General features: G+C 38.0%; 2 protein-coding genes across 2 annotated transcripts; both read right to left on the bottom strand.

The window, feature by feature from the left end:
- Positions 1-2,896: 2,896 nt before the first annotated feature.
- LOC149017061 (uncharacterized protein At5g65660-like) lies at positions 2,897-3,891 on the bottom strand. Its single transcript, XM_089154025.1, has 2 exons — positions 3,555-3,891; positions 2,897-3,446 (listed from the first exon to the last, which is right to left on the bottom strand). The coding sequence occupies exons 1-2, from the start codon at positions 3,783-3,785 to the stop codon at positions 3,258-3,260; spliced, it is 420 nt and encodes a 139-aa protein (XP_089010151.1). The 5' UTR covers positions 3,786-3,891; the 3' UTR covers positions 2,897-3,257.
- Positions 3,892-6,492: 2,601 nt separating this feature from the next.
- On the bottom strand, positions 6,493-25,971 carry LOC149017060 (mitochondrial import receptor subunit TOM40-1-like). Its single transcript, XM_089151361.1, has 11 exons — positions 25,567-25,971; positions 24,851-24,932; positions 24,649-24,748; positions 24,401-24,496; positions 24,248-24,298; positions 21,420-21,485; positions 17,669-17,770; positions 10,202-10,270; positions 10,034-10,117; positions 7,328-7,423; positions 6,493-6,954 (listed from the first exon to the last, which is right to left on the bottom strand). The coding sequence occupies exons 1-11, from the start codon at positions 25,700-25,702 to the stop codon at positions 6,898-6,900; spliced, it is 939 nt and encodes a 312-aa protein (XP_089007487.1). The 5' UTR covers positions 25,703-25,971; the 3' UTR covers positions 6,493-6,897.
- Positions 25,972-26,674: the final 703 nt, after the last annotated feature.

Genomic DNA, 26,674 nt, shown 5'->3' with positions numbered 1-26,674 from the left:
AATCAACTAACCCATCAAAGAACAAGCCTGGATCATGGAAGCAAAGGGACTCGTATTGTCACTGAGCTCTACATGAAGCCTACACATACCAATAGGTGATGCTGCCTCTGGGGAAACAATAACATTATTGAAGCATCAAAAAGGAAAGCATACCAAGGGGCAAGTATTTATGTTGTTTGATTCTGAGCTGCAGATTTAATTCATGAAAATCGATCCCATTTTAGTGATTCCTGTGAGAAAAAACCAATGGGGGTAGAACCGTAGAAGAAGGGAAACGAGAACGACAGTGAATGGCATCATGGCAATGCTATAGCTTTAGATACACTGGCAGTCTGGCCAAATTTTTTCTTTTTCACTTATTTAATATTTTTCGCAACAGATTCATGTAAGGAAACAGGTCACATCATCTCCAACCTAGAACGCATTTGCATTTGTTTTATATACAATTCTGACTAATAATCTCTATCTTTTAAGTCACTCGGAAACAAGTTGCATTATCTACGATAGAGAATTGAGATGAGATCCGCCATAGATGTGCTAGTGTGTTCTATCCAAATCGGATAAAGTTCTCTAAACCCACATTATTTTCATAGATAATCATCTCTTCATGTTCTTCCATCACATATTCAAGACTTTTTAGTCATTTGGGAAACAAGTTGCATCATCTACAACAGATAATTGAGATGAGATCCGCTATAGATGTGATAGTGTGACCTATCCAAATGGGATAAAGTTTCCTAAGCCCACATCATTTTCTTAGATGATCAATCAATCTCTTAATGTTTTTTCATCACACATTTAAGAAAGAAGTCCATTTCTAAACACTATTAAGATAGATCTCTTTCTTCCAACTAAATGATAATAGGGCATCAGGAGAAGATTATCTCCTACAGTTGAGAATAGAAGAATCAGACTCATTTCTCATCTATCTTAGTTTTCAATCAACAGCTCATGATTTGACATGCTAACAACTACAGAACCATATATACTATCTCATGGTTGCTTGGTGCTTGGTTGATAAAACCAACACCTTTTAGTAAAGAGGTCATGGGTTTGGTTCTACCTGATAGTCTACCACTGCCACTGTTTTGATAATTCCCCGTGCATTACCCTATGTTCCTATCTTCTTTCCAATTAAACATTCTGCCTCTTAAATTGAATTAAGGAATCCAAGGGAGAAAAAACTATTATATATGAACTTAGAAACTACATCAGAAACAGGGTTTCTGTATGAGATCATACCATTTAGACTGTTATCACAGAGGAGAAGAAAAGTACTGGATGGGTTGAGACAAAAGAAAAAAAAAAAAGGAAATGAGGAAATGATGTGTACTTGCCAAGAAAATGATGACAGCACGGAAGGAGTACAAACCGTGCCTCTGGGCTTTTTCCTGTTGTACTATTTCTGGTTCGGTGGAGTGTGGATCGATATGTGGGCCATTTTCTGTTTTACTAATTCCACTTTAACAGTATTAATTAGGACAAAAGTAATTAGCACTAAGCACGTAGGAGGACCACAAAGCTACTATAACCATGTTAAAGTCGTTAGAGATAATATTAATTAATTATCAAATCATTATATCAATTTTCTTTCATTAATTATTTCGATGGACTCTGCTGTGCTCCACCATCAAAAGATTCAAACCTAGTGCCTCTTTGCAATAATGTTATACTTGGATTGGTTGTGTGAGATTCACATTTGGATGGCTAATCTCACGAGAGAAGTAGAGCCAACCATGTCTACCACCATTACAATCAACTAGTGGCTGTCAATTTTTTATCATCACATTTAACCATCCATCTGTTGTAGAGACTCTTCTTAACTAGAATTTTAGAATAGAAAAGTTTTCATGGATTGGTAGCTCTGAAGCCAGGAAAGCATAAGCATGGGAAGAGGCATTCAAGGGTGATTGGTTACCACCCCTTTTAAGGCCCAACCCCATTACCAACCGTGGGAGATTTCTTATGTCATGGCCCGAACTATTATATCTGTACTTTGAAGATGGGCCTACATCAATATATTTGATAGGTGACCTAAATTATTCGATTTGAAAGGTGAATTAAAATATTTAGTATGTACCATAAGTTCACTTATGAAGTCAGAAATTTTGGTATCTTCACCTGAGTGTTTTGAGCTATTAGTTGAGAGATTTTTATTATTTTTTCTTCTATCTAATGAAAAATTATTCTTCTTCCCGCATTTTGGGTGTGTGAAGCATGTTAAATCTCTTTGCTCTTATTGTTCTATTTTTATTTCCATTAGTCAAGTTCTTAGTGTTTGTTCAATAGTTGGAACCCTGTTGCCACTGTTATGGAAGAAAGAATGTTCAATTGCGTGTGTCATGCGTGGTAGAGCACGGGTGATGCTCCAGGTGGGGGCCATGAAATGCGATATCGATCCCATTATATTCCCTGCTCTCTTCGAAATTTATTCATTTTAATTCCTCGTGGTTGTCTGCTACTTGTTGATTCTTGTTTAGAGTTTGGGTTTCAGTCGATCCGTATCAATATCATATCATTTGATACAGACACCAATGGAAAAATAAGAAACAGAAATCCCCAAGAAGCACGGCGCGTATTCCTCACTGTCGAATGAAAGTATGATAATTGTGACTTGTGGGTTACGTTAGAGATAAAGGCTTGAAACTCAATAACTCTTGTGCTGGCCCAGTCCGACCTTTATGTAATCTTACCAAGAAAGTTGCAGAGCATTGCCACTAAGAACATGAAATTTAGAGAGATAAAAAGCAGAGGATTGCTTGGTGGCTAACCTGCATCAATCCATCTAGCACTCGATGAAATTCTAGTTTATTAGATTCAGTGGCTTCGGAGTCATCCATTAAGGAGAAAGTTAGGTAAAGGGAACACTTGTACAATAAGCTCCAGCCCAACCCAATTGAGACTTCTGTTAAGTTCTTCCTATTTCCCCAGCTTTCTATTTTGGGTTGGAGAAATGATCAAATTCCTGAGGAGCTCTAATTTTCAGGTTTTTTTTATGGTGGTTGAACTCCATTTTTCAAATTAGGAATGTGGGATTAAAATGACACCATGACAATCAGTTCTCTTCAAGGATCAGACTGACCTGATTCATCCACCTGCCTGTATGTGACCCAGTGAGACATAAATGATTTTCCTGGAGATTTTACAGCTGGTCTGAAAGTTAAAATTGGATCTTTCCCTTCAACAATTCAAAATTTTTCGTATAATACACTATGGGTTATCAAAGAAATTAAGAAACAGAGAAAACATTTCAATCTTCAAATGTAATAAGGTATTGGTACAGGTGGTGATGGTCGAGGAGCTGGTGGTTGCAGAGGCTTCTGCACCACCAAAGCGAGCTTCTCCGGCCGCGCAGGTTGACAAGGACACGGTAACGCCATAAACTTTGGTATCCGATCCCCAGGCATTACTACTGGTAAGCTGTCACTCTTGTTTAGCTTCGACTCCTGATAAGAAGGTACAACCACAAATTAGCTAGAAATTTAAGATTTGTTGTTAACTGATAAACTTAATACAAACCAAACGATGAAAAACAGAAGAAGGAAGGGACGTACCATGTTGTTGAGTTTAGATTTGGAAGGTGATTCAGGGTCTGAATCGATTTCGCGATCGTCTTCGTCGGAGTAAGATCGACGTAGAGAGCGAAGCTTTTCCCAGTGGTAGCAGCAGGAGAAGAAACCGCTCAGACAGAATATGATTATCAGCAATAGCGCCGTGCCCAGGGGAAACCCTATAGAAGGCCGCGAAGCATCTGAGTGTTGAGGCCTCCATTCCTGATTCTCCATCTCTACCAGGGTTGAGGAGAGAGCAGAAGAGAACGATGAAGATAAATAAAGGAAACGCAGAGAAAGAAAACCCGAGAAGGAAAAGCAGAGAAGCAACTGAGCTTGTGTTTGGGGTTTGGGGAGAGGAAACGTGAAATGAGGGCGATTTTAAGGCGGGGAAAGCGCAACTTGGAATGGGGTGGTGCGTGGGCCATAGTACGGAGTAGGGGTCCCACATGCACGGCGCTGCCACGACGGTTCCTCTGGTGGCTAAAACTGTTAATTGAAAACGACAAATAGAGTAAACAATTTCAGTGAAAGCAAAAGGCGAAAACGAAATAAAAGGAAAGGTAAAGCAAAATCAAGAATTTGAGTCTTGAAAGAATGGTTTCTGTCCCTATTAAGTGTTTCTATTTGGTGTGTTCACTGAGTTCAATTGGTCATGTGCTGGCCTTGGCACTTGCCGCATTCATATCTGAATTTAAATGTACCGCTAGAACTCATTATATTTTCATCAAGGCCGTTTCGCCACTGTATAGTGAGCCACCCTGTTGGTAAGATGTTTGAATTCTTTAAAGATAGGGTTTTTAGGTATCCATGATTGTCATTAAGCCGAGGTACTGAAGAGGACTAAAAAACAGCAAGCAGCAGTGAACAGATAACAGATAGATGAAAGTGATAACAAGTCTACAAAACCCACGGAATCACTCAAGAGATGGTGTCGTGAAGAAATGAAATTTGAAAATCATGAAGATAAAGTAGAAGCGTTGGAAGAGTAGTTGGATTTTCCACCAACTTGCACCTTCTTCACTTGTCTTTTGACTGTCCCCCATTTTTTTTTTTCGTTCCCACTGTTTAAATCTTTGGTAAATAATTCTGCTAGGGTTTCAAAGAAAGAAAGAAAGAAAGCCTAAAAGGTCAAAATAAAAAAAGCTTGAAAATAGTTGAGGAGAACTAATCAAAATGTATCCGCACAAGACATGATTTGCTTGACCAAAGAATAGCATTCCAGGTCTTCCTTGGCAATGATGTGGGAGTAGAAACTAGAAGGAAGTCCAACTAAATAAGGCTTTTGGTACTCTTGGTCGCACCCACTGGAAACTTGTCTCACAGTAAATGATAAGAGACCGTTCTTATTTCCTTCCTACTGGTTTAGTACCTCAGTCATCTTTCTTCCCTTGTAAAGAAATATAAAATTTTGACTCGACTCACTCAAAGTTCTCACAACTGCAGCAGCAGCACCACCATCAACAGCAACAATGACAACAACATTGGACGGCTAACTCCGTAGTCCGTACTCGAAACAGTGCTTTTTGTCTGTAGCTTTCGGGTCCTACTTGTCATCCTTTTTGGCCGGTTCTTTGGTCTTATCTAATCAGTGGTGTTTCTTCATAGCTTCTCAGCTGTATTGGCTTTCTCTATTTTCCTGTGGGATAGAATTCCGTGCTGTGTTGGCTCTTTGACTCTTGTTCCAACCCTCATGTACAGGTCCAGCATTGTGAATCTGTGATTGTGACCCACCAACTAGTTCCCCTTTTTTAATTGAACTTCCGCCGCTTAAATGGCGCACGTATCTTCCTTCTTCACCAATTCTTGTATTTCACTGCCAAGCTCTAATCACGAAAGATCTTGTTGAAAGGGAAGGTTACACACAAGCATAGTTCGATGAGATCAGACGCTAGCACATATTTTTCTCACGCAGCCTTATCTTAATAATTTTGCCTAACAATCTATCTCAATATCTTCATCTTACAACTGATTCATTGACCACTGTACCAAAGCCCATCCTTCCCATCTTAATTATTCTTATTTAAAAGCTCTTGCAAATTAGTTGTATGATTACTGTATTCCAGTCTCTTGCTTTGCCTCAAGATTTTCTCTCTTTCTCCCCCCCCCCTTTTCTAGGTAAGGTGCTTTGCCTCAAGCTGATTACATGATATCATGTTAAATTCACATTTGGCACTGTTTTGTGTGTTCACCCACATACTCTGCAATACAATGCTTTCTATAGTCGATGCCTACCTTAATGGTTCACTAGCAGCTAGATCCTGCCCCTTCGCATCCACCATATTTGCTGTCCAGAATCTTGCCGAAGTGCCAATAAATAGGCACAGTGAATTCCTTCTCTCCCCCCCCCTTTCTTTTTTTTCTTGGGATGACTATTTTTTATATGACGCTTCACCCTCACCCAAAGTAGATTTGATCTTTTGACCTCATACTAATAGGCATTGGTTTTTGCCAACTGAGCCAACTCCTTGGGATTGTATTGAGTTCCAAGTTGAGTTCTAGATGCTATGAAAATGAAAAAACACAACATTAGTTTAGAATTTCAAGCCATAAAGATGCAGTCTGAAAAAAATAATGCAAAATCCTATTATAGACTCTTAGATAAGAAAGAGAACACCACAGCACCTGCTCAACGATACTGCACTCTCACTCCCCAGGGGAAGATGCATCATCCATCATCTGAAGTAGCCCTCAATGAGCCCATAAAGATCTGAAGTCTGAATGCATCCTATAAAAGTTGAGAAGCTTCCATAGCAGCAGCAGAAGCAAGAGGCGCAGCCACTGGGTTCCTCACAAGCTCAGGCACTAGCTGCCAGAAAGCCAAGTAGCTGGCCATCCATCAGGTATTCAACAGTGATTTTCAACCGTAAAATCAATTATTGCAGAATTAATCCCAGCTAATTGATTTAAGTCCACAGTGCTCTGTAACGTAGACCCAACTTAAAATATTTAGCTAAATGCATGAATATATTCTTACCCAGCCCCCACCATGACAAAGTAATGTATAATAAATCTGTGAAAATTATCTTCACCTGCAAATCAAAAGGAGCAACATACCAAAACCTGAATTACTCTGAAGTAAAATTCTGCACTTGAGGAAAAATCATGGCTTAAAGTTGCCATCATCTATTAGGACTACCAAAGCACTGAAGGAATCATGGGCATCGAATGTCAATGCCATTTGACCAACCCAGACAGAATACAAAATTGAAAACCTTCTCTTTACCTAAAAAGAAGAACAAGATAAATATATCCACTCAAAAAGTAATGACTCATTGAGCTGCTGAGAACATGTAGGACAAAAAGAGAATTAAGCCCTTCAATATTGACCTCAAGCCTTCTTTCTCTATTCTCCTACAGTCAGACCAAACCCAAATTTGTAATCTTTCTTCACGTGATCAATCTGCAAGCAAAAATAGCAGAAAACCAAAGAAAGGATTATTTTTAAACTTCTTTTGGTGTGTATAGAAATATAAGAGGCTTCTGATGAGCAAAGACGGTACTATTTTCATAATAAAACAATCAAATAACATGTCATGAAAAATAACTGATTCTTGATATGAAACTTGGCATTTTGAAGTCCAGCATCTGACATTATGACAACTTGATTGGAGCACAAATGTTAGCTAAATAGCCAAACTAACTGAAATTTTCCCCTGGATTGGTTCACCAAGCAACTCTCAGACCAACCAAAATATGTAATACATTATATTTAGGCTAGGGTGCAAGTCCTCATCCTCAGTGTATATGCATTAAAAAAAAAAAGGAATCCTCACCTCAGCAGAAAGAATAAGATTGAGACCCATATTCAACCGTTCTTCCAGGAAAGCAGCTGTGCAACCATTCGAATCAATCTTCCCTCTAAGACGACACTGCAACCAAAAAGTTTGTCCATGAATTCCCCATCCTCCCCCTTTTAGCAGAAAGAAATCTTTCTGGATTCACAAACTAAAAGAATACAGGAGCTGAATCTATTCTCTTGATCAAATACATAAATTTATACAATCTGGTTATTTCTAAGAGCATAAAGAATAGAAAGCACGGTAGTGAAGTATGAATAAGTGGTTGATTCTAATTTATACAATCTGGTTATTTCTAAGAGAGAAAAGAATAGAAAATATAGTAGTAATGTATGAATAGTTAAGTGGTTGATTCTATCTTATTGCTTTTCTGTATCCATGTTTTATGGTTTTCACATTTCCTCTTTGCACACTTATATGAATATATAAAAAAAATTGGGGGTAGGGAGGACCAATTGGGCCTCAAAAGACGTCTTTTTAATTTGGTCATGGTTGGGTTCTATGGATCATGGACATTGAGTTTTGGCATTTATTAATTTAATGGGTCTCTTTTAAGCCCATAATATAATGCATGAAATTAGTGATAGATTAGTGTCTGCATAACAATAGGCTAATATCTTTTAAGTCTACTTCCTTTAAATCAGTGTATGAGAGTGATTAAGAGTCATTTTATGCGTTCATTTAGGAATTTCAGGTGGTCATTATACATGTAATACATTCCCCAAATCAATTAGAGATGATTTGAGCACAAAATATTAGGGTTTTTTTATGTCCTAAAGAGATTCGGAGCTCTTGTGCTTAACATACAGGATCAAGATGCCAACTCAGAAAACAACAATATTCAAATGCCTAAATAATGCATATTTCAATCTGCCATCATCTCAATATTATTAGACGCTTCTAATTCTGGCTTTAGTCCAATTTTCATTGCTGCTACCTCATTTGCAAATGATCCATTATTTTTCCTTTTTTTTTTTGGGGGGTGGCACCATTAATGCATAAAGTTAGCCTATGCTTCTAAGGACACTAACCAACTATAATTCCAAAATGTATCTAAAGAGAAACAATGCACTACCAAGAGGTACATACACAGCCGTGTGCATGAGGTGCTCCCCACACAGCCATGCATGTGGTGCTCTCCCACTCTTTTCCTCATCCAGCGTAGCTAAGCAGTTAGTTATGTAAACCAGATTCACAGTCGAATTAGGGTCAAGGGAAGCTTCCCCAAACCCTACAGGCCTTTAATACCAGAAGGGGTATTTTGGTAATTTTGCACTTTTCATTGGGTTCAAATTAGGGTTAGTGGGGTCCATTATGTTTGTGGGACCCTAGATCTACTTTTGTTTTTGAAGTCGAGTCCATATTTGTTAAGTTATTAAAGAGACCTTTTTAGGTTAGGATTCTTAAGTTTTGGAGGAATCCTCTAGTTCTGTCCTACTTCTTGCAAGGATCCTATATCTACTATTAGATTTTCAATTTGAACTCTTATAGGTCAGATATAAAGGTTAGTTGTGTGAGTAACACTCTTTGGTCAAGTTGGAGTTTTAGTTTTTTTCTAAATTAGAGTCCTAGTTTGATTTATTTTCTACACTGAGTCCTAGTGTGAGTACCTTCATCTAAGCTATAAATAAGCCTCTCTAGGCTGTAATAAATCAGCTTAGGATTAATGAAATAAAGCTAAGATTGAAATAGCAAGGATTAGAGGTCATGGGATCCCATGGAAGGGACTTGCGGAAGCCATTGAATGAAGCATTTGCAGAACTCTGGAAATTTCACCTTCCTTCATCCATCCCTAAGTACAAGACACCCGTAGCCCCTAGCCTACACTTCCTCTCTCATCCTTTCTATCCGCAGACTTCCCTCATCTCCCAAAACCCCTAATGCCAATTCACCCTCTTTTCTATTTTTCTGGAATTTTTCAAACTTCTATAGATACCTAAAATTTCAAGGTCCGATCAATGGCAATCTAACTGTTAGATCTGTCCCAAACTTTAGGAATACCATTCCTCTAACCCTAGTGACCTCCCCTCCCAATTTCAGGCTGATGGGACCATCCCAAACCCTAGCCTAACTCTAATTCCTTTGCAGCCCAAACCATACTTTCAAACCCTTCATTCAACACCTAATTCCTTTTAGGATTACCTCCCCTACCTGACCTTTGACTATACACCTAACCCAAGAATCTCAAAAACCTAATTCTCAAAACCTTAGATTTTGATTTCCAATCTGAAACAAAATTACAGCAACAAAGCAACATTGGAATTTCAAAACCCTACCCATCTCTAAACCCTAAAATCCCTAAACCAGCCTATTTTCCTCAACCATAGGATATTATAAACCTTAGAAGACTGCTGATTCTCTTGACGAGGATCCTGAAGTTTACCTAGATCTAGGGCATTATCCTAATCAGCCAAACCCTACATCCTATTTCACATCAATTACTCTTTGAAGATGAGGATGCCTAAATGATCCATGGCCAATTAACTTAACCCATCAAAACTGTACCATCTAAACTAGCTGTCATTTATATCAATCCTATTTTGACATTCCACTCTAGGTAGGAATTAAGAACAGATAGTTCTAATTAAACTTGCATCAGGTTTACCATCAAGCATTACACCACATTCTTAAACAGATATTCCCAGTCCTGCTCCAAAAATTGTGCTGAATAATAAAGATTACCTGTCGTAGGATGTAGTCATAACCAAAACTTGCTGTAACGTCTCTTGACATGTAGTTGTACATAAAATCGGCTGCAAGAGAAACCTGCAGGGATGACAGCAACATAAGATGACAGAATACAATGTATACAGCCAATAACAAGAGATTCTTCAATCCAGATTTGCTTACCTTCTCAGATACTTTCTGGACATAGCTAAGAGCAACCATGCCTGTGCTAGCAATTTGTCCAGTTGCAACCTAAGGGAGGAAACCAAACTTTTTAGTGTAAAATATTACCCTTTTTGTAGCAACAGATGATATATTTAATGAATGTGTTGTAATAAAACTAGAACACGTAGAAATCAATTGTCCCTCTCTTTTATGTCATGTCCGCTTCTTAAATAATAACTTAAGGAATCCTCAGTTGGTCAAGGGCAACTATGAAAACTCAATAATGAATATAAAGAGCATCTGATATTTACCACCCCCACCCCCACCCCCTCAAAAAAAAAAAAAAGCAATTCAACATCAGTTTCAATTTCACAAAATAAACTTGTGGTAAACATTAACAACCAGATGGCAAAAGCAGAGGACCCAGGAAAAAATCCACATGAATTTGATTGCAAATACACCAACAAATGCCAACAACAGAACCTGTGCAGGAGAGAAAGGTAGAAAATTTGCTAGAACTGCACCAATTTATGTCCAATTAGACCCCAAAATTCAAAATGTGATCCACGAGACAAAAGAGACATTTCAACTACAGAAAAGATGGATTGAGTGCAAATCTGAAAGGGAACCAATTCTGGTTAAATTTCAATCGCTAGCTACATAAGAAAAGGCTAATGAATGTGTAAAGTAGAAAATTATTGGGAAAATTACTTGATTAGCTAGTTTTAAGTTTTCATTTATAAAAATAACAACTCAAAGTTTCACTTAACAAAATTAGCTAAAACTGAGTTTGGATTTACAAAATTAGCCAAAATAGTGATTTTTCATCCATTTGGACTTTTTACCCCTAAAATTAATCATACCAATATAGGGGTAAAAATGTCCAAAGGGAATGAAAAATTAGTGATTTTTTCCTTTTGAACAAAAATAGTGATTTTCCCTTTTTAATGTGGTTAATTTTAGGGGTTAAAGATGTCAAAGGAATGAAAAATTACTATTTTGGCTAGTTTTGTAAACCTAAACTTAGTTTTAGCCAGTTTTGTTAATTGAAACATTGAGTGGTTATTTTTGTAAAAGAAAACCTAAAAGTGGCTAATCATGTAATTTTCCCAAAATTATTTGAAAGTGCAGCACAAACCAGAACTTGTCAACGTAAGGATTCAAACACAACTGTATGTTTTGATCCATGAACATCTCCTACTACAGTGCCATTCTGTTTATTAATCACAAGCTCAGCTAACAGCAGCAGAATATGAACTGAAACAAGGTAATAATCCAACCTTGTGCAAGACCAAAAAGATAGCTACATGATGACCCTTTTCTTGGTTAGTCAACACTATCTTTTACCTTGACAGATGTCCTCACGAGAAACATCATTACTCCTCGAAAAATGAAGATGGAGTAGAGAAGAATAAAAGCAGTGACATTAACAAATACAAACCGAAAGCAGACAGATATAACAGAAGCACTCTCTCTCTCTCTCTTTCTAGGTCATGACCCTAGGACAACCACAAACAGACTACAACTTAAAACAAAAGCCTCCAAGACACCATTCTAATTCCAGAATCTAAGTCACAGCAATTTTTAAAATATGAAACTTCTACGTTAGCAAGAATTTCTAACTACAAAATTCACTTTACTTAAAATTTAACCTCAGAATTAGGCCAACTAAAAATACAATGATTAGGACTATTTAAGTCACACCAACAAACTCAGCCTTGTTCCAAACTTAATGCAGTCAGCAATATGGGTCTAAACAAAATAAAGTAGGACAACTGAGGCCAAAAAACGTAAGGGGAAATGAAGAGACGGGGAGTGAGACAAGAATGAAATATGGAAAGTGCAAAATGAAAGGCGATTGATGAAAGTACCAAGGAAAGAGGTACAATCCAGCAAATCAGGAGAATCTCAGCTAAATGGGGTCCACTATGGATCCTTGCGACATTGCCCTCCAATAAGCTCTAGCCCAATACTAGACTTTGCATGTCCTTCCGCACAACTTCTCCTGTGGTCATAAAACTATGGAACTCAAAAAAACCAGAACCTAAAATGACAAGCTAATTATGGGGGAATTGCAAACAAGACCCATTGGACAAGACACACATCACATGGGTAACTCACCACCACTTTGAACCAGTGCTAGGTCTATTTTAACTTCTTGAGTTATAATGGTCAGGCCTATAATGAACAGGAAGAAGCATAAACCATAAGGTCTTATCTTTCGAACTTTTTTCCGATCCTTCCTCTTCCTCCTTTCGAACTTATTATTATTATCATCATCATTACCATCACCAATGACAAGGATACATCACATAAATGATCTTCTATTTTAGTGGAAACAATTAAGGGTGTTAAACATGATGTTCCTCACAGGTTCCATTGCCGAGGGGCCTAATTCCAAAATGTTCCAGGCAAACCCAAAAAAAGACCCATCACCTATAAAAGCTCAAATCAGAAAACTTCAGATCTAGGATCAGAATCTCCGAGAGCAATATAATAAAAACTGACACCTGAAAATGAACAACACTGGAAAATAAAGCGAAACTAAATAAGGCTGCCGTTGTTAGGAAAGACTTAAGTATTCTGGTCTACTGAATGAAATGGTTAGGAAAGATAGAAAAGATAATAAGAGGGCATCAATAGGGCCTAAAATCTGAAACTTTTTGGCTGTTGGTGATGTAGATCACATATTCGTATGCTCCCCAAGGAACAGCCCAAAACCAGCCCATAAATGTTGTAGGATTCAACAGCTATGAGACGCAGCCTGCTCTTTTCATGTGGCAAGGGTTTTTTTTTTTTCTTTTCCTTTTTTTCCCTGGTGGGGGGAGCATCTAAGGCAGCCTGAGCCCAGAGAGAAGCAATGAAGAGAAAGGACCAAGACAGTTTTTCTTTTCTTTTCCTTTTCCTTTTCCTTTTTTTTTTTTTTTTTTTGGGGGGGGGGGGGGGAGGAATTTTCAACGACACCCCAAGATAATTGGTAAAAAGCACATAGCCCAAAGCTCTGTCAAATTGGCAGTATCTCCTTTTACATTAGAATCATTAGTTGGTTAGAGAAAATTACGAGTATACCCTTAGTTGTTGATTCTACATCTTCTAATATAAAATGACGAGCGGAGGAAAAGAAGGAACTCATGAAGGAAGAAAGAAGATGAATTCTATCTTACAAGAGATTAAGGGCAATTTAGGAATTACGAAATAATCTAACCATGACTTAAGTCACTTAACAGAATTTGCTAACGGAGTGTACTGTGGTGCAAATTTAGGAGCCATTATGCCAGTTTGGCATAGTTTTATAGTGAATGTCCTTTTCACCAATTATCTTGGGGTAACCCTGAAATTTTCCCTTTTCTCTTCAAATTTTACAGAACAAGTTCATATTCATGTGGATAATAATCAGGGCATGTAGCATCAAGTGTGGAGTACAAGATATGGACAGCTTTGTTCTATTTTTGTTTCAATATGTTAGTTTACCTTGTTTTGATTTTCAGTTTCCAGTTAAGTGGTAATGGGAGATTAGCTGGTTTCTAAATCCAGATTTGGGAAGTGTCAATACAACTCTCTAATTTCAGATCTAGAAAGCACAAACGGCTTTTAGATAGAAGTTTGTATTTCAGTCATTTGTTTCCTTTGGTTAGATTTTTTTTGGGATGAATAAATAAAAATATTAAAGAAAATGAAACAAGAGAACAAAGTTTTTAAGCAGAAGACCGGAAAAAGGAACTAAGACCCAGGAGACAACAATAAGCATGTTCCTTGGGGTATCATCAACAAAGGGGTGGGGAATAGCCACAAGTCTAGAAGAAACATCAAAATAGATGGCATTCCAAATCCTGTGTATAGAGCGAGATTTGGAAGTCCATCTTCGAAGATTGTGCTCCCACCAAAGGTGGTGCACCAAAGCACAAAACACTAGCTTACCAATCCGATTGTAGATAGAAGAACCTGAAAAGTTCCTCAAAATCCAAGACCAATCTCGACCAAACCCAAAATGAACGCCTCGAACGGGGCCATATGGAGGTAAGGGTTTTTCCCCAGATGGATCTGGAGAAAGGGCAAGAAAAGAACAAGTGCTCAAGGTTTTCTACACTGGACCAACAAAGGATGAAGTTTGGGTTAACAAGGATGTGGCGGTCAAAAAGGAAAGATTGGGTGGGGAAAGCATGGTTTAGGGCTCTCCAAAGGGTAAGGAAGCGGCGGGAAATGTAGCCTTTGAACCAAACCAATGGATCCAAGGGGTTTGGGGCTGTGGGATCTGAGGAGGTTCTAAGCCAATGAGGTGGTGAAGGATTTGGTGGGGGAGGGGAGCCAAATGGTAAGGTCACAAGAGGAGTTAGAAAGAGGGGGGAGAGATTTCCAAACCTGTGTGAGAATGGACACGGAAGAAGGGATCCAAGAACTATTAGAGATGAAGGCCGATAAGGGGGTGGATTTGGGAATACGGGTGTCATAGACAGTGCGGGGACCAAAGTGGTTAAAGAGAATGACCCATTGGATGCCCAAGGTCAAGCTAAAGGAGGTAAAGGAGCCAGTAGAGATGGAGATAGAGATGGCGTGGGGACGGAGCAATAGGATTTTCCTCCAGACCCATGAAGGGTTGGAAGGCATAGGAACAATCCAGAAGGAATTTGACCGGAGAAGGGAAGAATAGACCCACCTAACCCAAATAGAGTCATGCTTTGAGGCAATTTTCTAGAAGTTGAGAAGGCAGGCCAAGTTACCATCAAAGATCCGGCAGATTCCCAGGCCACCCTCGGAGATAGGGCGACAGATGGAAGACCAACTAACCAGGTGCATGAAGCGCGAGGCTTCCTGCCCTTTCCAAAGGAAGGCCCAAAACAAGGATTCAATCGTGTGGATGGTGGATTTGGGAATGAAGAAGATTCCTTTGGTTAGATTTAGTTTCTTTTTATTTTCATTTGGTTTCTATTTTCAGATTTACTAGGTGATGAAGCTTAGGCCAAGCTATAAATAAACCCCATTAATTATGCTTCAACTCAAACTTGAGTAATGGAATTTCATTGCCTGCTTGCAAGTGTTTGGTCTGCAAAAGGTTTGTGTTCAACAGCTGAAATAGCTGTTGATGAGATACCCAAGGCTGAGAACCTGAGATAGCCTATCCTCCTCTATCAATCTATATCTCCTTTTTCTAATCCTTCTTTTTTTTCCCCTCTTATTATTTATCTATTTGTTTTTGTGTGGGGTGGAGGGTGTGTTTCTTCATTCATATGGAAACAGATGAAAGAAAAAAGTCATAAAAGTTTTGGTTATTCAATTTGTCCATTCTTATTGTGTTGATCTTGGGTGCAATCGATCGCCAGCTGCTTTCTCTGATTTTAAGGTCGAGATTTGCATTATGAGGATTCAGTACAGTAGTTGCTGCTATGGATTCGGTAGCAAGCTTGGTGGAGGAATAAAGTATTCTCTCCACGGGTTCTGGTAGATTCCAAAACCACAGCATGTGGATTCCTGTCATTCTATCTTTCCTTTTTTTAACAAACATGCCCTTCTATCTTCCCTATCTATTTAACTCAAGTCAAAAATACCAAATCTTTCTTGACCTGTGGGACCCTATTCTTCACTCCATTTTCTGGTGTTGCTCATCTCCAAGTACCTCTATATGTGCCGATCAGCTCATTAGTTTTTGTTATGATCCCCCTCTGAGATTCTTGTCTCAGTTCTGACATTTTCTGGTCAATTGTTCAAATTTTCAGATTCTAGGCCTACTTCTATTAATCTTGCCATCACTTGGAAAATGTCATAGCCAAAATTTGGTGCAAATCATAAAGTACTAGGGAATCATTCCATCAAACCCTATCCACAGGCCCCAGACACCTCACACACATTTTTCACTTTGATTTTTGCATCATTGGACAATACAATCTAAATGATTTTTTAAAGATACATGGATTGTAAAAATCTGATGGTCAGACCTGGCGGAATCAATCCCAGAAACTTCCCAGAAAATGGCAATCGACACTGACCCAACAAAAAGGGACCCATTTCTTGAGCCTCTGAGAGGCGGCGACATGAAACTTTTCCCATGGAAGCATAGGTGTTGCCACTCAACCTCCAATGGAACTTTGTATATTCCCTCCTCTAATTTTCTATAATAGGTTCCTTGGTCCTCAGTTCAAACAGAACCTAATGCTCCTCAAAACCTCAAATATGACTGTTTAGACTTCTATTTTTGTCCTGGCAGTTAATCCATATTCCCTTGATGCTTCAAACCCTTGGAGGAGATCTGACATCCAGGAGGACTCCTGCGGGAAAAAAAACCAATGAAACCCTAGCGCATACGCCAAAAACCCTACCAGGCTATTGTGACTGATCCTTGTGATGTACATTCACATTATATAACTTGCACACATACTCAAAAACCCTAGCAGGCTATTGTGATTGACCCTTTTCCATACATTCATCCAGTACACCATTAGGCTGTCAAATTTTCAGTAAAATGCAATAGACATTTGAACAATATCATCAGATCAGGCCCATCCTATTCAAAAGCAATGGTCGGACCCTATGCCAAGGAAACTTCTAAGAATATATCCAATCATTTACCAGGAAATACTGTTGACTTGGTCTGTATCTGGACTACAGATGCAGCCTGACCAAATCAGCTTCTCTCATATTTGTTATAATCATACATTCATCATAGAAATATACATTCTAATTCATTATCACTAGTATGTTACACACCCCACCTCTCTTCTTTCCACATGTCATCTTAGAACTTATGGAGAACTACATTTGACTTGATACCCTAACCATTCAGGATACATAGGCAGCAGGGCAGCCTTACAATAAGGCAGGTCACCACACCCCTGTCTACATATTGCCCTCTAACATGTTTCACACTTACAAGCAAAATAGTTTGACCCAGCTATTTAACTTAGTTCAATTTTCATCCAAGCAGTACTATCATAGTTTGTAACTTTATTTAGCAACACTACTAAACCTAGTAGTCTGGTCCACATAGAAAGAAAGTGGGCTATCAGCCAAGCATAGAGGGCACTAACAACTTTCCAACCCATAAAATTTGGCACTTCCTAGAAATCTGAAATTACCAGAGACTTATCTCAGGAGAGAACGTTTATGGGTCATCAACCCTGATCTAGATGACGACTAAAGAAATGAAGACAAGGAAAAGAAATACCATTCACATAGATCATTGCCCATCTCTCCTCAGTCCTTCCATATAAGATTTCACAATGGCTCTAAAAGAAGCAAGCTGAATGAGTGAAGGCCAGAGAAGTGACACTCCCCCCCCCCCCCCCCCCCCAAAAAAAATGATATGTCAAAGTCATCCAAGTCCATTGTCAAGACGCATAGTAGGACTACAGAAAACATCTCCCATACCCCCCACAAAAACATCTCTAAAAACACCACTTCAATATGATACCCAACAGCAAATTTAAAACCTTGGAAACAAAAAGCATGAGAACTCAAGAAGCTAATGAGAGAGGAAAAATAACATTATAGTACCATCTTGATTGTGTTGTATCGTGCAGCAAAACCAATACCAGACTTCCTATGTTGACCAGCCCAAAAGACTTCACTGCCCAAGGATAAATGAGGAGTAACGCTCTGTAGAGAAGAAAAACGTTAAGCTTACAGTAGATTCAAAAAGAAAGATTTTCCACACACACTGCCTTAAAAAAAATTCTAAATTTGATGCTCCAAAAACTATTGGAAACAATGTATCTCCACTTGAAAGGCAATCAAAATTTAATCAGCAATTTCATCAAGGAAGAACACTTGAACAAGAAAGCCTCTTAAATAAAAGCATATAATAAGCATAATCTGAAGATAAATAAGTCTCTTAAACAAAAGCATAATATATTTTGAAAATAGGTTACCAAAAAAATATAAATATATATAATCTGAAAATACGAGGAATGATGACAGGGAACCATCAAATCTTTTTCTTATTGATTATTTTCATTACAGAAGGACTTCATACTAATTTTCACAAGAGCTTTGAAGATGCAGAAACTACTGCAGCCTTCAATTCTCTCAAACACCTGTCACTTGCAGATCACACAGAAGCAAGTCAAACTGGAAAACCGCTTCAGTGTCCACTTTAAAATTTATGCTGCAAAGTATATATAAGTAGCATTCATAATCTCCCTAATATTTTAATATTCAATGGCATCCAGGAATCCACTGTACGGAATTTCTGTTTCCAATTGTGAACTTGAAAAACAAAACATAATGTAAATGAAACATCACTTTCCATTAATTTCCTCAACTCCAGAGAAGATACAGTCACCTCAAAGCATCTACCACAAACCGATGTACGTTATGAGTCAGATTAATACCCTGGCTCCCTTCCAACCAATAACAAGTGAAACAACTTTAGAGAATGAACTGGACTATGGGAACAAGATATTTATACAAAAGTCGGTAGAAAAAAAGATGAATAATTCAAGAATTTAGGGACTCAACACAGATAAGGAGAATCCATGTATTTAGATACAAAAGTATCTTAGTGTTTCTGCAAATCTTTTCATCTAAAAATGGGCTCTGTTATATATCGCCTCTCAGCAAAATTAGTTGATGTAAGGCTGCCTAGGAAGAATGCTCCCCTGGACTCTGCTTGTGCAGAAGTTTTTGGCACCAGGTTCGCCCTTTTCGAAGAGAAGTTGATGTAAAGTGATGTGGAGAATATGTAACCATAACAACGACGAAAAAGATGGAGAACCAACAAAAATTTTAATTCCATCCAAACACAGGGTTCAAGCTTTTTTGGGGGGGTAACAGGTTCAAGCCTGTTTCAAAACTAAAATTCCATTATTTGGAAGCCAAATAATGCAGCTCACTCTATCTCCTGTTACTGAAAGCATTATCAAACTTGACCAGAAGGTTATGTACATAGATGAGGACCACGAAATTGATAGAGTTCTAGTTGACAGATTAAGGCACATAATGGAAAACCCGAAAGCTGACTGCTAAGTAAAAACGACAACCAAGTTTCAAAAAAATTAATTAGTTCACTACACTGAAAGTAGAGACTCAGCAAGCTAAAAGTAGAACTGCATAGGATATGGCTTATTACTTCAAAATCCACCAACTAAAAACTCAAATTTGTCACACTGAATGTGCAAAATAAATAGATATTCTACCTGGAGACCTAGAGGTCTCCTGCCGACATGTCAAGTTCAGATCCACTGGAGTTGGCCAAGTGACAGAGGAAGTTCTAAAAAAAATCTAACACTACAAACATGACAATGCTTACACCATCGAGAATGTGCATGACAATGAATATTAATTAAGGTACATGATTGAATTTGGGAAAGCAGAACATCCAAATCATTGTACGAATACACTCAGTCGATGGGACCCCATAAGAACTTTTGGCTGTAATAAAATGCTTTCCGAAGAATGTGGTCACACATATCAGGCATAGCAAATATAAAGAGAGATCCTAACAAGACAGTACAGAAAACTTCATTCATCCCCCCCCCCAGTCTGTCACCACCAACGTACACACGGAATACAACCAACATCAATCTTAAGTGCACTACCCATATTGCAGATTCACATCCTATGTATAAGCCAGACAGATCAAAATGGATGATTAGAGAATGTGTACAAAATAAAAGTAAAAACCAATTCTACCACTCGCTCAGAGCCTCTTGGTGCATTTCTTTTTATGGAATGGGGCAAGGCAAATTCAGATAATCGGTCTTCTCCACAACCTTGGGTTCTTCATCCTTGATAGTAGTGACGGAAGGGGCAACTCCAACAGCAGAAGCCATTCTGTAAGTTGTTGGAGCAGTATAGTTTTGAAGACTTGATTTGCAGGTTAAATGAATTTAGGGCAAGAAAGCAGAAAGAAAGGAACAGCAGGTCCGTGAGTTAAGGCAAAACCCTCTCCCCTAGTCCAGCTGCAATCTCTCCACCACGGAATGAACAGATCGGTTAGTACTTCTTCAAAAAGATAGAAAGAGAAGAATGGCAACTGAAGGCGGACAGTGGGGTTTAGGCAGGGTTTTCTACTTTCCACTCCTGGGGAGTGAGTGATACGACCTACACTGGCAGCAGGTGATGTACCAGGACAAAGGTTTCAATTTTTAAAATTGAGGATTCAACAATCAGTGAATCGGCTGATCTACAGCAGAATCGGTTGGCACCAATTTTCAATTTCTATTGATAGCCAAGTTTTTAGGCCATCGACAACCTAGTCATAATGACTAGGGCACCACATACCTAGGGGAAGTGAATAAGATGGAGGAGAGATGGAGGAATTATGCGGCTTCAGTATAGGATACAATTTCTATCACTGAATCATCTAGGGAAAAAGAGTCCTGCTATTGCCGCATCTTCCGCTTCACTTCATAATGAGATTAAAAAACAATGCTTCCTTGGCCTTGTAGAACATCGATTAGCATTATGTCATTCCTACAGGTGATCGCCCACCCAACGCCAGAGAGTTGCCTCCCTTTCGGAATTGGGGTGTACTTAGGAAATGAGTTCATAAGCCACACCCTAATATTCCTCTCATTTTGAAAGCGGAAAGTCTTTCATCCCCTTCTGCCAGACATGTTTATCAATCCACAGCAACCCCAACCCTAGGAAAGGAGTGGTTTTCTCCACACGAAGGAAGATAAAGAAGGTAGCGTATTCACTCTGATCGTACGCTTGTCCAAGTCAGCCTATATATATATATAAGCCTCTCAGCAAAATTTGTTGAGGTAAGGCTGCCTAGGAAGAATGCCCCCTGGACTCTGCTTGTCAGAAGTTTCGGCACCAGGTTCACCCTTTTCGAAGAAAAATTGATGTAGAGTGATGTGGACACATGCAACGCCATAACAACAAGGAGAAAGATGGAGAGCCGACAAAAATTTTAATTCCATCCAAACACATGGTTCAAGCCTTTTTGGGGGGTAACAGCTTCAAGCCTATATCAAAACTAAAATTCCATTATTTGAAAGCCAAATGATGCAGCTCACTCTATCTCCTGTTACTGAAAGCATTATCGAACATGACCAGAAGGTTATGTACATAGATGAGGACCAAGAAATTGATAGAGGTCATGTTGACAGATTAAGCCACATAATGGACAACCTGAAAGCTGCCTGCTAAGTAAAAATGATAACCAAGTTTCAAAAAATCAATTAGTTCACTACACTGAAAGTAGAACTGCATAGGATATGCATATTTACTTCAAAATCCATCAACTAGAAACTCAAATTTGTCACACTGATTGTGCAAAATAAATAGATATGCTTACCTGGATGTAACTAGCTCCAATTAAAGCACCATTTCCAAGTTGGAGTTGAGTTCTGTAGTCTTTACCCTGCACAAGAAGAAAGAGTAAATTCCTTACACTTACACTTAAAAAGTACTCAAAATGGATCGGTATTAGATAGTGCAGCAGTCAAACCAAACTTCAAAAGACAACATGAATTAGTAGAAAACACTTGGTCATCTCTTCAGGAAATAGAGAAACCATACCCTCACCGCCAAGAAAAAGTATATGGCATACAACAACCTTGGTTATATATTTCCACGGCCAGACAACAGGGAAAGGTGATGGGGAAAAGTTGAGATTTGACTATTGCTTACAGAAATAATAGAGAATATTAAGGAATTAGAAAACAGATAGTGTCTTGGGTCAGTTTACAGAAACCTTGAGAAACAAGAAAAAGATAAAGGAGCACATGAAACCATGATATATTACCAAAACATGAAGTGAATAAAACACTGTTTTCACATAACAGTGTCACAGCCCCATCAAAAAAAAAAAAAGTTTATTAGGCCAACATCGGACCACATCAGGCCAGCGCAGCAGGCTTCTAGAAGACCCAAGATAGACATCTGGTTTTGACAAATCTGACTAATGTAAAGCTAAGATCAAGGATGACTTAACCCCAAATAACTCACAACCAGTGAAATAGCATTAAGGACATAAATTAATAACTCAAACCTCTCCTTTACGATCAACCCTAACCTTAGACCTAGCCACCCCCTATAAACCCTAATTCTTATGTGTTTTTTGTTACAGTTTAAATTTATGATTATTTGACCTATAAACATAACAAATGTATTTGGTATGATTTATGAACCCTGTTTCCCATTAAAATAGATAGTTTAACAAAACTTCATAAATAGATCAAGGGTTGTTTATGATTTATCAACATATACTGTTAATTTTTGCTTATTCAGGTAACAATAATAATTAACATGTGCAGAACTACTACTTAAGTTGGGGTAAAATGGTAAACTTACCAAAATATTAGAACAAAACCTTCTCTCTCTCTAACCTCCATTTTAGGGATATCAAAACTAGGCCAAACAAAAGAAAGTGAGACAAGACTAAAACTAATGCCGTTATATATTTTACAAGGCAAACTAAAACCAACCCAAAACCAAATTGATGATGCATAATATTTTAATCACCCAATGGCACCAAACCTATTTCTTGTTATATAATACATTATGTCCAGTAGTAACCAAACGAAAAAAATTTAGCATGCATAACTTGTTATCGTAATTGATTATTCATAAATAGATCATAGATCATTAGCATAAATATAAATTATGCCAAAGAGAGCCTTAGTAAAGCCTTGTTTCCAAAACCCTAAAATCTGAAGTTGCATTCTGAATTTAAAATTATAACAAGGTTCAAGATTGAAATTCAATCAACCCTAGTCCGAACCCAGTCTATTCAATTCCCAACCCTAGAATCTCATATTCAGCCCTAATCCAACGACAGCAAGGTAGTAAAACCCTAGAGTTTCTGCTGGTTCACTTGAACAAAATCCTGTAGCCAAACCCTAGATTTGGGGTTTACATCATATATCCTACTCTATTTTCTGGTTTCTAATTTTCAAGCTCTTAAGACAGATCTAAAATGATAATATACTCGATCAGGAAATTAAGACAGATTGTTAGACTACTAGAACCTTGCTGATCTGATCATAACCAATTTGCTTCAGATTACTTCACTTCTGTATCCAAAATCTAATGCAGTTTGGCTTCATAGACAACCCGTGAAATACATTACCAGTCCTCCCAATTTTCACTCATCAATATTCCACAAAGCAAAAACCTCTTATTCTTCTTGTTCTTCCATAAACTATTTGGCCACTGAGATGGGGTGGGAGAAAACAAAAAATCAAAGGACAGGTTTGGGCTGGGAATGGGAAATGGAAGTGAGTGCCAATAAGATGAGGTGTTGCGATCAGCCGTTGCATCACAGTTGCTGGGAAGGAAGAAGAAGAGGGCATTAATGACATTCTACCTAACAAAGGCATATTGGTCATAAAATGACTCAAAATTGCTTACCATTAACAACTACTAATGTTTTGCATAAGCAGGGAATAGAAATATCCAAACTGACTGGTGTTTTTTACTTTCCCAAAACCACAGGGGGTGCATGTGACAATTTCCATATCTTTTATTTCTTTTTTTGGTAGACACATCTTTTATTTCTACATTAAGATAATCACTGACAAGTAGATTATATTGAAATTCCTTATCCATAGTTGGACTCTAACACTGATAATTCCAATCAAAGGTGGAAGTGCCGATTCTTTTAACACCAATTCAAACTAGACAAAGCTAATCCAAGTAATCGAAGAAGCTGTTACAATCCTCAGCACATTAAAAGTTATTAATCTTCCCACCCCCCGAGAAAAGAATCTAATTCTAGCAGTTGATTCCTCAAATTCTTCAATTGAATTTCCGGATCAACTCCCAAGTCCCAACAACTAGGAAAGCCTTTCTCAATTTTGTGGTAGAACATAAAGTCAGTATTCTTGTCAACTACCGCTTCTATTGAGATCATCTCAAGAACAGTGACTTTGCTCTGTGTAATAAACTAAGCATTAAGGAGTGACACAACCTTTATACTTTAGCACACTGATAACTCAGACTGTAGCACCAACATGCCTACTCTCCAAAAGTCACAACAATAACACTAAAGTTTCACAACAGAATTGTCACAGCAACAAAAGCATCCACTTGATACCACTCAAGATTAAGCTGACATGGTGAACAGATTAGTGCATCATAAGAATGACTAAAACAAAAGGATATTAAATTAGGGTGCCTAACCTTGTAATCAAAATTAAACATCCCATGTGACATGTGAGGCTCATTTGTAAGCTGCAACGGAAAACTTAAGTCAACCAATGATGGAAAAGTTAATGAAATCCAACGGGATCAAATGCATCAATATTTCAGAAGCTTCATTAAAACATCATCTACCTGAGCATTTGCTTTCAAAGTAAGATTCTCACTCAAATCACACTTCACTCTTGCACTAAGCCTCCCATCCATCATCACCCTTCCAAAAAGCATCAACTGTTGAACAACATGGAGCCAGTCAAAATTTGCAGTCATCATTCTAGTTGAAATATCTAATTTTAAAGCCTAAACATTTACAAGGCTATTAAAATGTAAAACGAAAATTAATGATAAAAATTAATAAATAAACAAATAAATGCAACACCAACCTTTGGGTCCAGGAAATTAGCCCCAAATTCATAGTGAGAAGTGGAGATTTTAATAGCCTCATTAGATTGAGAAGGAACTTCCATGGGTCCCATGAAAACACTGATGCATGGTTCAAAAGCAAATGTTTAGAGGAAGAAGCAGCAAACTATGAGGATAGAATGTTTTTTAAATGGCACAAAGGACTAAAATGATATAAGTTACCTGTGGCTTAAAGAGAACCTTTGATTAATTCCCTTGGTAAAATCAAACCGCATCCCCTCAAATAGTTCTGGCTTTAAGGACACTGTCACACACATTCAACATAACTTTACTCTTTGGTATTTTCATTTGCAATAACTCGCCAAATTAGTCAGAGATGTTAGAATATCAAAACATCCATGATGACAAGAGTTAGACACAAAGAGCTACTTAATGGGGTTGAAATGTCGTACAGAGCGTAGACCTAGGGTTCTCCTGCCCATATGTCAAGTTCAGCTCAATTGAAGTTGTCTAAGTGACAAGATAAAGCTTTTAAAAATCTAAAAGCTACCAGCATGACAATCGTTACAATATCAAGAATGTAAATGATAATAAGTATCAATGTACATGTTTGAATTTGGGAAAGGGGAGAATCCAAATCATAGTATGAAACACTCAGTCGATGGGACCCATGAGAACTTTTGCCTATAATAAAATGCTTTCGGAAGACTGCGATCACACAAATCAAGCATAGCAGGTATAAAGAAATATCATAACAAGGCAGTGCAGGAAACTTCATTCATTCCCCCCCCCAGTCTGTGACCACCAGAATACGACCAAAGTACAACTTTAAGTACACCTTATATTGCAGATTCATATCCTATGTAGAAGCCGGACAGATCAAAATGGATGATTAGAGAATGTGTACAAAATTAAGAAAAATAAATTCTACCACTCACTCAGAGCCTCTCGGTGTATTTCTTCGTATGGAATGGGGCAAGGCAAATTCAGATAATCGGTCTTCTCCACAACCTTGGGTTCTTCATCCTTGATAGTAGTGACGGAAGGGGCAACTCCAGCAGCAGCAGCAGCCATTCTGTAAGTTGTTGCAGCAGTATAGTTGTGGAGACTTGGATTTGCAGGTTAAATGAATTTAGGGCAAGGTCCGTGGGTTAAGGCAAAACCCTCTCCCCTCGTCCAGCTGCAATCTCTCCGCCAAACAGATCGGTTAGTCTTCGTAGGGATAGAAAGAGAATAAATGGCGAGTGAAGGCGGACGGCAGGGTTTAGTCAGGGTTTTCTACTTTCCACTCTTGGGGCTGGGGAGCGGGTGATACGACCTACACTGGCAGCGGGTGATGTAGGTTTCTCATCCTCTTAAATTCATTTTCCTTTTTTATCAATTGCTTTTTATATTTCTTCTTGGGATTGACATTTGGGGTTGCGTTAAGTACATATTAAGGATTGACCCACAATTTCCTACAATCGGTGGCCTGTGGCAATTCAAACTAAATTTGAATTTTATTTAAACCCACTATAAATTTGAATTTTATTTAAACTCTAATTTGAGTTGAACTCTTCTCTTTTTTTCTTCTTTTATTTTGTACTACGGCTTTTTTTAATACTGTAATTAAATGTCATAAAGATCAAACCCATGACCTCTCGACTAAAAAGTATGGACCTTACTACCACTTAACTAATTATGCTGTCCTGCATTTGCTGAATACACGTTTTTACAACGTAAGATTTGAAAACGAACCGTAAATTGATTTAATCTGATATATATATATATAATTTTATCACCAAAAAAAAATATCAATTTTCTTTTGGACGAATGATACATGTTCATCAATCACATCCTAATATTGAAGTAACATTTTAGAAGATTGAATATTTTTTTTTTAATTTGATCTAAACCTTTAGATGTGATCGATAAATATGTGTTATTCGCCAGGAAAATTGATGGTCCATTTTTATTAATAAATTAACATGATAAATTTCTCTTTATTTGCTGTGAGTTTATAGGATTTCATTTAATTGTGTGAAATCCTGTTTGTGCTCCCAGACG

This window comes from Hakea prostrata, chromosome 4, assembly GCF_041222555.1.
Source record: "Hakea prostrata isolate BN-2017 chromosome 4, UWA_Hpros_2, whole genome shotgun sequence".
Taxonomy (NCBI): Eukaryota; Viridiplantae; Streptophyta; class Magnoliopsida; order Proteales; family Proteaceae; genus Hakea; species Hakea prostrata.
This window is presented reverse-complemented; position numbering and strand designations above follow the sequence as displayed.

Excerpts from the sequence above, each read along its gene's own strand:
- LOC149017061 (XM_089154025.1), bottom strand. The coding sequence starts at position 3,785 with ATGGAGAATCAGGAATGGAGGCCTCAACACTCAGATGCTTCGCGGCCT. Across the intron at positions 3,447-3,554 it reads AATCTAAACTCAACAACATG|GAGTCGAAGCTAAACAAGAG; the intron begins GTACGTCCCTTC and ends CCTTCTTATCAG.
- LOC149017060 (XM_089151361.1), bottom strand. The coding sequence starts at position 25,702 with ATGGCTGCTGCTGCTGCTGGAGTTGCCCCTTCCGTCACTACTATCAAG. Across the intron at positions 10,118-10,201 it reads TCCAGAAAGTATCTGAGAAG|GTTTCTCTTGCAGCCGATTT; the intron begins GTAAGCAAATCT and ends TCATCCCTGCAG. Across the intron at positions 7,424-10,033 it reads ATGACTACATCCTACGACAG|TGTCGTCTTAGAGGGAAGAT; the intron begins GTAATCTTTATT and ends TTTTGGTTGCAG.